The sequence below is a fragment of the Phodopus roborovskii genome, unplaced genomic scaffold (genome assembly GCF_943737965.1).
Source record: "Phodopus roborovskii unplaced genomic scaffold, PHOROB, whole genome shotgun sequence".
In the NCBI taxonomy this organism is placed as follows: domain Eukaryota; kingdom Metazoa; phylum Chordata; class Mammalia; order Rodentia; family Cricetidae; genus Phodopus; species Phodopus roborovskii.
Genome location: NW_026125295.1, coordinates 13,156,669 through 13,168,625, shown reverse-complemented (window position 1 = coordinate 13,168,625; position 11,957 = coordinate 13,156,669). Strand labels below are relative to the sequence as shown.

At 54.0% G+C, this 11,957-nt stretch overlaps 1 protein-coding gene across 1 annotated transcript; it reads left to right on the top strand.

Moving 5' to 3' along the window:
- Window positions 1-1,424: 1,424 nt before the first annotated feature.
- Nckipsd (NCK interacting protein with SH3 domain) lies at window positions 1,425-11,352 on the top strand. Its single transcript, XM_051203940.1, has 13 exons — window positions 1,425-1,707; window positions 4,180-4,289; window positions 4,526-4,730; window positions 4,851-4,941; window positions 5,178-5,668; window positions 6,886-7,056; window positions 7,195-7,281; window positions 7,359-7,497; window positions 7,605-7,685; window positions 7,879-8,007; window positions 8,105-8,197; window positions 8,340-8,512; window positions 10,468-11,352. The coding sequence occupies exons 1-13, from the start codon at window positions 1,537-1,539 to the stop codon at window positions 10,669-10,671; spliced, it is 2,145 nt and encodes a 714-aa protein (XP_051059897.1). The 5' UTR covers window positions 1,425-1,536; the 3' UTR covers window positions 10,672-11,352.
- The last annotated feature ends 605 nt before the right edge of the window (window positions 11,353-11,957 follow it).

Genomic DNA, 11,957 nt, shown 5'->3' with positions numbered 1-11,957 from the left:
AAGCCATGTACCACCACTGTCTGGCAAATATTTATTTTTATGTATATGAGTGCTCTATCTACATGTGAAACTTTATGCCAGAAGAGGTTATTAGATCCCACTATAGATGGTTTATGAGCCACCATGTGGTTGCTGGGAATTGAACTCAGGACCTCTGAGCCATCTCTCCAGCCCCTTTGAGATACTGTCTTTAAAAAAAAGAGATCTGGTGGGTAGCACACACCTTAGTCCCAATACTTTGGAGGCAAAGGCAGGTAGACGATTGAATTCAAGGCCAGCCTGGTGTACATAATTCTAGGATTGCTACAACTTCATAGTGAGCCCTTGTCTAAAAAAAGAAATAAAATTAAAAATAAATAACTTTAAGTCTGATGGTGTATGCCTCCCACATTCCCTAGAGTCAGACTTTAGTGGAGAGTATGCCACTCCTCAGGACCCTCGATGCCCTCTTCACTGGAACTCAGGGTTGCCAAGGGTTACAAGGATTTGGAGGTCTGGGCTGACAATAAAGCCGAAGGATGTTTTTCTTTTTTTCTTTGAGACAGGGCCTCACTGAAGCTCAGGCTAATCTTGAAATGACCTTTATCTAGCCTCTGCCTCCTGGATGCTGGGACTATACCGTCATTCTGGGTTCAAAACACGTTCTCCAAACCCCGTGCATTCAATCCTGCCCTATTAGCCTTCTTTCTGCCCCTCATTCCTCCTTTTCCCAGAAGAGCCATTTGTGAGGTTGAGGCAGGAGGACAGGATTATGTAACACACTGCCTTTAAAAGGGGAGATACACAGAGAGATTTTATTATGAATGACTATAACCTCAAGGTCATAGACTTTGAATCCTTTGTGACACAAAACAGTGATGGATAGAAGTTGGAGCATGGTCCAGAAGGGAGTGCTTCAGCAGAGAACAGCTGCAAAGGCTCAGGATACAAAGGAAGCCTGTGTGTGTGTGTGGGGGGGGGGGACACAAAGATGCATCCCGAACAGTACGACCTGGTTTTGTCTCTCGTCCTCCACACTTGTCCACTACCTCAGTGACAAAGCTAGGACTTGGTGCTAAGTCACTGTGAGGTCTAGACACTCTGAGACGATCCCACCCCGTGAGGGACTTCCAAATGTCTGATCAGTATTCCTCAAAGCAAAGTGCCTCATCCGGTCTTTGGGAACGCATCGGTTGCAAGCCCTGTGAGCCTTCCTTAGGAGGCGGGAAGGAAAGCACTGCTTCCACCTGAGCAGGAAAGCTAGCCTAGAAGCGGGAGCTAGGACCCGGAATCACCTGGAGTCTGAGGTCTGAGGGGCCAAGAAACCACTAGTGGAGCCCCACCCCGCCCCGTAGAACCTCTCAGGGCCGCGAGGGGGCGCGGCGCTCCAATGCTGGAACCAACACGCTCCCGGGGCGGGGCTCCGGCGGTCGCGCATGCGCACGCGCGGCGTGTCACGGGGCGGGGCGGGGCGAGCGCGGCGCGGCGCGGCTGTCAAGGCCTGGCTTCCCGGCATCGCAACCTTCGTCGCGTACCCAGAACCGGCGACCCGGCCCCATGTACCGCGCGCTGTATGCCTTCCGCTCGGCGGAGCCCAACGCCATGGCGTTCGCTGCGGGCGAGACCTTCCTGGTGCTGGAGCGCAGCAGCACACACTGGTGGTTAGCTGCACGGGCACGTAGTGGCGAGACGGGGTACGTGCCGCCTGCCTACCTGCATCGTCTGCAGGTGAGTGTGTCCCTCCCTGCCAGGCCTCTCTACCGAACCCCTTTACCGGTACGCAGAACCGATCCAGGAAGCTCGGCCAGCTTCTTCAGTTCTACAAGACACGGAGTTTGAGAATCTGACCTTAAGTCCCAAGAGCCATAAGGACTGAGACCCCGGGGGCCATCAGCACCCACCAAGAACTAGGCCTTTGACATCTAATCGCAGGCCTACAAAAAGCTTAATTCTGGGTCTGGCATTCCAGGCTGCCCCCTGTATCCAGAATCAGAGCCTTCATAGAAATAGAATTACTTAGCTGGACCCAGAGACTTCAGCCCATTACCCAAGTCCCTAAGACCCCAAGGTCTTATTATTCCTTTACTGAGTCTCTAGGATTCCACACACTTGCCTCCCTCCCTGCTCTCCCATGCCCTCCACTTGACACCGACATCTCAGACACCACCTGTCTCCCCAAACACCTTCCAGGTTCTCAGCCCCCAAGCCCACACTTGAACCTCCCAGCCACAGGCATTCCCATCCCCTATTCGACCCCCAGTTCCTGTAATATGTCTGTATCCTGACCTCACCCACTTATCAAACTGTACCCAAGGACTATTCCCCCAACCCTTTTGGAACCAAGCCACACACACACACACACACACACACACACACACACCCTGCTGATGAAGCCCCCTGGAACTGCCTCTGCTTCCCGCAGGCCTCCAGTCCTGGCTTGTCGGATTTCCTTCCTCTGAATCTGGGGAGCTCGGTCCTGGAAGGGGAGCTGCCCACATTGTGAGGAAGTGAGCCTCCTCCATGGCCTTCCCCTGTTCTGAAGATGGCCTGCTTTCCTTCCAGTGGAGGCTGCAGCTCCAGTTCCTGTTTTGTTAGTTTCTTCTGACTGTAGGAAGGAGCAGGGCCCAAAGCAGCCTGGCCTGTGCCACACTCCTCCTGCCCTGCGCTGGTCCATAGATATGGAAACATCCTGTCCCAGCCCACTTAAGGATAGAAATAATGTGATGAAGTGGCAGACGTTGTCTGGTCTTGCCAACGGGGAGGGACCCTTGGTTCTAGGGGCTTCCTCACAGACCTGCAGTCTCATCTTATCTAGAGGTGCTTGGGGCAAGAGATACAAGGTCAGTTACTAAAATGTGTCACACCCAGCCCAGCCTTTTGAGCACTGGAGTCTTATTGGAGACTCCTAGGGGAAGTCCTGCCTCTTCCTGTGCCTGTGTATCCCCCTGCTTCAGCAACGCCGGTGGGACCAGGAGTTTGGGAAGGATAGGATGGTCTCTAAGCATCTCTGTCCCATTTTTAGTCTACCTAGTATTTGCCTTCTTCCTCAAATTTTCCCACTCTGCTATGGAGCCTTGTCCCACACTGCCTGCCTTTGGGGTCTTCTCTCTCCACATCTGTCATATTATCTGTATGTACATGTATTTTTACTCTTCCCTCCCCCATCTCGTCTCCCTGCCCACATTCTCCACCGCGACACCCCTTATGCCACATGAAGGGCTTTGCTGACCCCTGTGTCCGTCTGACCCCATCAGAGAAGCTTCTTAAACTCACCCTGGAACTAAGCATGATGGCTTATGCCTACAGTCTCGGCATTTGGAAGGGTTACCATGAGTTCCAAGCCAGCCTGAGCAACATAGTGACTTCCAGTCGCGTTTCAGCAGCACTGATGCTCACCTCAAAAAACTGGCCACCCAGCCAACCAAAACAACAACAAAACCCCACTCTGGAGTGTGTTCACTTCTGCTCTGCGGTTCCTGTATAGCCTGGTGGGCCATGTGTGCTGGCCAGCCCCACAGCAGTAACCCACATCTACCTCCATGCCAGACAGTGGAATAGAATGGGCTCCTAGGTTACGGAGGATGACAGCATAGACCAGGAACCAGGCCAGTCTTTCACATCCCCGCTTTACCACAAACACAGAGTAGCTTCCCAGAGGTGGTTTGAAGATCTGGTAAGACAGCTTGGGAGGGTGAAGGGGGAGGTCCTTTTGACCCATCCTTAACTCCCAGTTGTCTGGAAGGGCTTTGTGAGGACCAGGCTGTTTTGGAGTGTGACCTTGGTTTTGTGAAGGATCAGCAGCATCTAGAGTGACTGATTTAGGATTCTAGACACTGGAGTCTTCCTTTTGGCATCTCACTCTGGGCCCTGAGCCAAGCCCAAGGATAGGCTAGGTATACATGCCTGGTCCCAATCCGGGATGTCTGTGGCTTTCGCTATTGACCAATAGTTTTCAGAAATGTCTTTGCCAAGAGTCTCTGTATGGCATAAAATCCTGAGGGGGGCCCTAAATATAAAGTACCATCACAGAGTCTACCCTTGCCCCTGCTTCCTGAGTCATACACTTCATTCCATATTCCATTTTGGTTGTCTGCTAGTACCCAGCATTCTAGGATTCAGCTGTAGTGGGTCCTCCACCTAGTTCCAGCCTGGGCTGGGTCTGGGCTGATCCACTAGGCCTAACTGCCCACCTATCTTTAGGGCATGGAGCAAGATGTCCTCCAAGCAATTGACCGGGCCATTGAGGCTGTGCACAATACAGCCATGCGAGATGGTGGGAAGTACAGCCTGGAACAGCGTGGAGTCCTCCAGTGAGTATCTGGGAGGCGAAGATAACGCCTTGAGCATGGCGGTGGGATGGGCTCCTTTATAGGGTTAGAGATATTGTAGAGGCGGTGATAGGGTTAGTATGAGGCACCACAGAATGGAATGGGAAGATGGAAGCATGAGGGGCCTGTTCTGTGAGGTCCCAGCATCCCACAGGTACCAGGTGAGGACTTTGGAAGTAGGGAGGGGCCTCCCCCTATGGCTTGTCTGTCTCTCTCAGGAAACTGATCCATCACCGGAAAGAGACATTGTCTCGAAGGGGTCCCTCCGCCTCCAGTGCTTCGGTTATGACCCCATCTACCAGTGATCACCATTTGGATTCTGCTGTATCTAGGCAGCCTAATGGGGTGTGTCGAACTGGGTTTGAACGGCAGCACAGCCTGCCCAGTTCTGAGCATCTTGGGACAGATGGAACCCTCTACCAGGTATGGGGTGAGGGTATCTTTTAGAAGGGGGTATGTGGAACTAAGGTTTTATCCAGAGACTCAAGGGGTCACAGGGGCAACTAGCAGCCTGTGCTCCCCGATCCCGCTCTATTCTCTCAGGTCCCACCACAGCCTCGCCGAGCAGCGCCTGCCACCCCACCGCCACCAGTGAAACGTCGAGATCGTGAGGCCCTGGTGATCTCGGGGAGTGGTGAGAGGGCCAGGCTGGGGTAATTGGGATCGGAGTACCCTGTGCTCGCGGTGGTTGCTCTGAATTTGGGGAGGGTAGAGAGTCCCCGTGTTTGGGTAGTTGGAGGCTACGGGCTTGGTGAGGAGAAAGAGCCGAGCAGAGGAACCGGGTCGTGTACGAGGGCCAGGGTCCCTAGGCATGGAAGCATGGGGCCCCCAACAGGTTACCCCAGCATAGCACTGACTTTTTATTCACAGGTGCCCGCACCACAATACCCTCTGGGGGTAGCTCTGTGTCCAGTGGCTCATCACTCAGCAGCACCTCCGTGGACACACTCTATACGGGCTCTGGCCCCTCTGATCTAGGTCCCAGCTGCTCACCCACACCCCCACCTGTGCCTCGCCGAGGGGCCCACACCACTGTGTCCCAGGCCCAGCCCTCTCCCGCCAAGGCGCCATCTCCTGAGCCCCCTGTAGAGGAGGTGGCAGCTGATACAAACTCAGCCTCTGATGACCTGGAAGCTCTGGATGCACAGAGCCAGGAGACCGCAGAGGAGAAGCCGGCTGCTGAGACAGTGGTGCCAAGGACCATTGGGGCAGAGCTGATGGAGCTCGTGCGGAGAAACACCGGCCTGAGCCATGAACTATGTCGTGTGGCCATTGGTGTCGTGGTGGGTCACATACAGGCGTCCGTACCATCCAGCTCACCTGTCATGGAGCAGGTCCTCCTCTCGCTGGTAGAGGGCAAGGTGAGGGTGGGCAGCATGGCCGAGGAACCTTCCCACCCTCAGCCAGCCTGCTAGTGCCTCCCCGCCCTGGCCTCACATGTTTGCTCAGGCTGTCTGTGACAGGCATTTGTTGAACTCTGGCTTCTGGCTTTCCTTGCACTGAGTGTTGGGGTCATTTGAGTTGACCCATGAAGGAGAAAGGGAGGAAGAACATTCTAGACAGAGGCTCAGCCTGGACAAGGACCAAGAGGCAGGACAGAGCACAGAGCATGGCTCACAGGAAGGAGGAATTGGAAGACGGTGGCTGGGTCACAGGCAGTGTGGGAGCAGGTGGTCTGGGCGCAGGTGAGCCTGAGGCAGGTGATGAGACCAGGATGAGGTGGGAATAGGGGAAGCTTTCCGCCCCCTGGCGGGGATCCCCGACTCTCTGCTGGGGCACCTCTGTCTTTGGGATTCTGGGTGCAGGGAAAGAGCAGACACAGGCCATACATGAGAGCATACCTTGCCGGATTCGGAAGTGTAGAGAAAAGGGTGCTTGGTGAGCTAGCCAGTGAGTGAGCTTGGTGAGTGAGATGTGGGCATATCAGGATGGCTAAGGTCCCTTATCAAAACTAGGACACTGGTGCTGGGTGTGGTGGCTCATGCCTTTAATCCCAGCACTCAAGTGGCATAGGCAGGTGGATCTCTTAAGTTTGAGGCCAGCTTAGCCTACAGAGTGAGTTCCAGGGCAGGATAAGGCAGCCAGGGCTACACCGAGAAACCCTGTCTCCGGAGAAAGAATGGAGGTAGTAAGTGCTGAGTGCCTGACGGGCCTGGAGGAGCCGAGGACACTTCCTTAGGTTCCACCTATGGGTTTGCGTGGAGCGTAGTAGGCCAGTGGCACACATGCCTGGACCGGGCATAGCAGCTAGCGTGAGTACAGGTGTGGTGTCTCCTTGTGTGGAATGGGAATGAGGGTTCTGTGTTACATTCAAGGAGTAACAGAGCCGTGCCCACCTCATGGGAATACTGATCCACATCTAGGGTGAGAATCAGGGTGTTGGAAACTCCCACAGCTGTGTCTTAAGGAGGACCCCGTATCGGGAGGTTGAGACTGGAATTGACCTGCCCAGTGTGGATTTTGTAGGAACTCAGCTCAGAGATAGGCTTAGGGGCCCAGGCTCCCTGGAGCTGGTGGTGTGCAGGGATCTTACTGGGTTACACTCTGCCCTGTTTCTCTCCCCCCCCCCCGCCCCCAGGACTTGAGCACAGCCCTGCCCTCAGGACAGGTCTGCCATGACCAGCAGAGACTCGAGGTGATTTTTGCAGACCTGGCTCGAAGGAAGGATGACGCCCAGCAGCGCAGCTGGGCACTGTATGAGGATGAGGATGTCATCCGCTGCTACCTGGAAGAGCTGCTGCATATCCTGGTATGGGGCAGGGGCCCTCGTGGGCCTCGCAGCCTGGGAGCAGTGGCTCCTACCCCGTGCCACCCCTCTTCAATGCTTAGGTCTCTTCTGCCCACACATGCTCGTCTCACACTGGGTAACTCTTTCTCCTCTCTACAGACTGACGCAGACCCCGAAGTTTGCAAAAAGATGTGCAAAAGGAATGAGTTCGAGTCTGTCCTGGCCTTGGTGGCCTATTACCAAATGGTATGTATGAGACAAGGGCTGGGGCCAGAGGGGTGTGGGCGGGGTCAGGGCACTGAGCACACAGGTCCCTCCGCTAGGAGCACCGGGCGTCACTGCGGCTGCTGCTCCTCAAGTGCTTCGGTGCCATGTGCAGCCTAGATGCAGCTGTCATCTCCACCCTTGTCTCATCCGTGCTGCCCGTGGAATTGGCACGAGACATGCAGACCGACACACAGGGTGAGTTGGGGTCGGGGCTGCTCCCTGCCACTTGGAGAGCGTTCCCACCATCTGCCCGGGATGCCTGGCACTCTGGGGATCGTTAATTGCCTTCCTTACCTTCCTAGACCACCAGAAGCTCTGTTACTCCGCTCTCATCCTGGCCATGGTCTTCTCCATGGGAGAGGCAGTTCCCTATGCACACTATGGTAAGCACGCAAATTGCTCATCAGCTGGAGTCAGGCCCCAGAGGTAGGACCCATGCAGGGACCAAGGGCCTAGAGACCTGTTGACTACAGGCTGACAAGGAGAAGGTATTCCCAAGACTCGCAGAAAACCAAGGAGGCTGGATTGTGTGGGGAGGAAAAGCTGGGTCTCTAGATTGCTTTATGCTCCTCTCAGAACACCTGGGCACACCTTTTGCCCAGTTCCTGCTAAGCATCGTTGAGGACGGCCTTCCATTGGACACCACAGAGCAGCTGCCAGACCTCTGCATGAACCTGCTTCTGGCTCTCAACCTACATCTGACAGGTGGGGTGAGGCGTGTCCGGAGTCTGGCTGACCAACGTGGAGCCTTGTGGGCTCTGCGCCCATACTCTTACCTGTGTTCGTCCATGTCTTTCCTCAGCTCCTGACCAGAATGTCATCATGGCTGCCTTGAGTAAACACACCAATGTTAAGATCTTCTCGGAGAAGCTGCTTTTGCTTCTGAACAGAGGAGGTGAGAGCCTAGAGGTCTGCATGGGTGCCACTTTGATGTCCTGTGACTGTCACCTCCCCTGCTTTGACTTCTGCAATCCTCCAGGAGGACTCCCGGACCCCAACGAGGACCTCCTTGACTCTTGTGAATCCTTGCCTTGTAGATGACCCTGTACGTATCTTCAAACATGAGCCACAGCCACCACACTCTGTCCTCAAGTTCCTGCAGGACGTGTGTGGCAGCCCTGCTACAGCCTCCATCTTCTACCACACAGACATGATGGCACTGATTGATATAACTGTGCGGCAGATTGCGGACCTGTCACCTGGAGACAAGGTGCCTGGAGGTTGCTGCAGTGGGGTTGGGAGCTGAGTGGCAACCACAGTGGGGTGAATATGACATTGAGTGTGACATCGAGGGGGCAGGATTGCTGCTCCCAGTGCCAGGTAAGTGACGGCTACTCAGAGACCAGGACAGGATGTCAGAGTCCGTGGCAGCCAGTTGTGTGGCAATCTAGAGCAGGATGTCTGAGGAGTGTTGGGGTAGGAGAGATGGAGAAGAAGAAATCGGGTTTTTGCAGAGCCTTGGCGGCTGTAGTTGTGGCTTGGGATTGCTTCTCAGAAGAGGAAGCAACTCACTGCCTTCTGATGTGAGGGCCGAGGGGAAGCCAGGAAGCCATAGCATGAATGGGCAGGGAGAAGACATCTGGGTGGTGAAACCTGTTTGGGCCATATTGGAAGTGGATCCAGCAGAGCTTGCTTTCGGATTGGTTTCGAGCAACTAGGTGATTAATGGAGGAGGCCCACGGAACTTCCTAGGGAAGCACAGAGTTGTATTTAAAATGGGTTAGGATTGAAGACAAGGGCTGGGGGATATAGCTCAGTTGATAGAGTGCTGTGCTTGCTTTGCATACATGAGGCCCTGGCTTCAATCCCCAGAGCTGAAAAAAACAAAAGTATTTGGGAGATACCTGCGAGATACTCAGGTGCCAGGGCGTCGCGGAGGCCGTGAGTGAGCTGGGACTAGGGATGTACTGGAGTTGTCTGTTCAGAGATGTGACAGAGAGTGTGGTCACTTAGGAAATTAGATAGACGGAGTCAGCAGGAAACTTGGGCCTTAGCTGTACCACAGCAGGCTCAACTAAGGAGAAACCCAGGAATAAAACCAGGCGCGAGAGCAAACCACAGACCATGTCTTTGGAGGGGAGAGAAGGTGGGTGGAGAATTAACCTTTGCGTTTGCCGCATGGAAACCAGTGGTGACTGCCAGCCATGCCGGTGCAGTGGAGGATGGAGAGTTGGAGAAATTTTTTACGTTACTAGGGGAGTGGGAATGGGGAGTGACTTGGAAGCAGTCAGTGAAAGGATTCAACTTCCTGTCCAGAGAAACAGAAAAATGGAGGCAGGCGCTCAAAGGAAACACTGTGGGATCGATCAGGGATCCGTTTAAAGGTGCCGGTACATTCTGCAGTAAGCATTGAGAAATGGACCACATATTGGAAAGAGTGGGCCACACAGGAGGTGAGCAGATGAGGCAGGGGACAGACAGTGGTGGACTCTACTGTTCATTCTAGTGAAGACAGGTAAGGGCGGGTGCAGAAAGCAGAAGACAAAAGGGGGTTCAGAAAACACAAGACCAGCTGAGGTTTGAAAGACAGAGAAGATAGGCAGGAGTACTCCAAGGAGAACAGGCGCAACAGAGAACATCTGTGTGATTGGATAATAGGGGAATCAGGACACGTGCATTCAGGCCTGAACTTCTGGGTCAAAGCAGGGTTTATTTCCGAGAGTAAAGGCCGTGGGAAGCCTTCCACCTTGGGGATGTTGGGGCAGGAAGATGAGTTTGGCGGTAGGTGTGTGGATTTGAGGCGTCTGAGATATGCAGGAGATGACAAGCAGGCAGTTGGATATTCTTGTTGGGTGCTCACAGAACAGATCTATGTGAGATGTATGAGACTAGTTTGCTGTTTGAAGTCATGGGTGTAATTAAGAGACAGCAAGAAGCCAAGGATTCTGACTGACATTCGTGGTATCTAGGGGACCCAGCACCAAAAGCCTGCAGGACTTCCCAGGGCAGACATATTCTGGGATTCTGTGTGGCTGGAGTGATTCATTCACTCACTCAACAGTTTTGAGAGCCATTTAGTGCTGGCTCCATTCTAGGTCCCAGAATCCTGGTATTCAAGAAGTGCAAGCTGGCGTAGAGTCCGTGGGGCAGGGGTGGCCAGTCCCTCTCTGAGGGCAGCTGCAGTACTTCTCTGGGGCTCTCTGAGCCAACCTGCTCTTCCCACAGCTGCGCATGGAGTACCTCTCCCTGATGCATGCCGTGGTTCGCTCCACATCCTACCTGCAGCACCGCCATCGGCTGTCAGACCTGCAGGCCACACTGCGGCGCATCCTGGCCGAGGAAGAGGCCTCTCCCCAGTGCCAGATGGATCGCATGATTGTCCAAGAGATGTATAAGGAATTCCCAGAGCTGGGAGAGGCCCCCAGCTAGCGCTTCTCTTTCCTCCCTTCTCTGCAGCCCTGGTCAGGGTGCAGGGAACTCAGGGGCTTTGCTCTAAGAATGTTTTGCACAGACATTATGAGGGGATAAAGAATTTGAAGGGATCTGAGCCGGGCCCCTTACCTGAAGTAGAGTCAATGTAAGGGGCCAAGTGTAGGATTGGGGACCACAGTCTGGGAACTATACTGGGGCAGAGGAAATGCGCAAGCTGAAGACCCTTTGTTTGCTGATAGGCTGCCTCTTCAGCATGCCACCCCCCCATACCCATATGCATACCCAGAGTCCTGCTGCCGCTCCAGGCTGGGCCACCACCATCCCTACCCACTGCCTGGTCTGAGTCTTAGGCCTCAGCAAGCCATGCCCTTAGGGTGAAGGGAGGCACCTCCCACCAGCTCTGTTCTTTGCCTTAGCTTTGCAGTGAGTGTTGCTCATGTGCAACCCTTACCCCCTTAGGGACCCCTACTTTCAACCCCAGAGGCCTTGGCCCAGCTGCTGCCTTGAAAGTGGGATCTTTGAGACAGGCCATCCATCCTGGAGCCTCATGGGACAGGATGATGATGAGAAAGCCAGTAACAGAATCTATTTTCTCTGGAAAAAAAATAGACTGAAAGCCATGTGTATTTTCCTATGTGCTACAGCTCTCCTTCAGAAATAAATTCTAGGCATCAGGAATTGGGCTTCCCTGTATGATCCTGAGGGGATTGGTGGGGCAGCTGGGGCCTCAGGACCTCATTGCTCTAGATTACATTGACATCTATCTATCTGCAGACCCCTGTGCTTCCCCTTCCTTCTCCTGGGGCCCAGCCAACCGAGCCAACCGAGTGCCCCGGGACACACACTTGTAGGTATAGGTATCTTTTTTTTTTTTTTTTTTTTTTTTTTTTTGAGACAGGTTTTCTCTGTGGCTTTGGAGGCTGTGCTGGAATTAGCTCTTACAGACCAGGCTGGTCTCGAACTCACTGAGATCTGCCTGCCTCTGCCTCCTGAGTGCTGGGACTAAAGGTGTGCACCACCACCACCCAGCTCACTTGTAGGTATCTATCTCCCCATTTATATCCTTTTGCTGGCCATGGTGGCACACACCTTTACTCCCAGCACTTGGGAGGCAGAGGCAGGTGGATTCCCACAATCAGCCTCGTTTACATAGTTCCAGGCCTGCCAGGGCTACCTAGGGAGATCTTGTCTCACGAAAAATAAAAAATAAAGTTATCTAGTCCTGCACAGCTATTCCCTGTTCCTCCCCTTCTCTCCTCCATTTCCCTTCCTCTTGTGCTGGG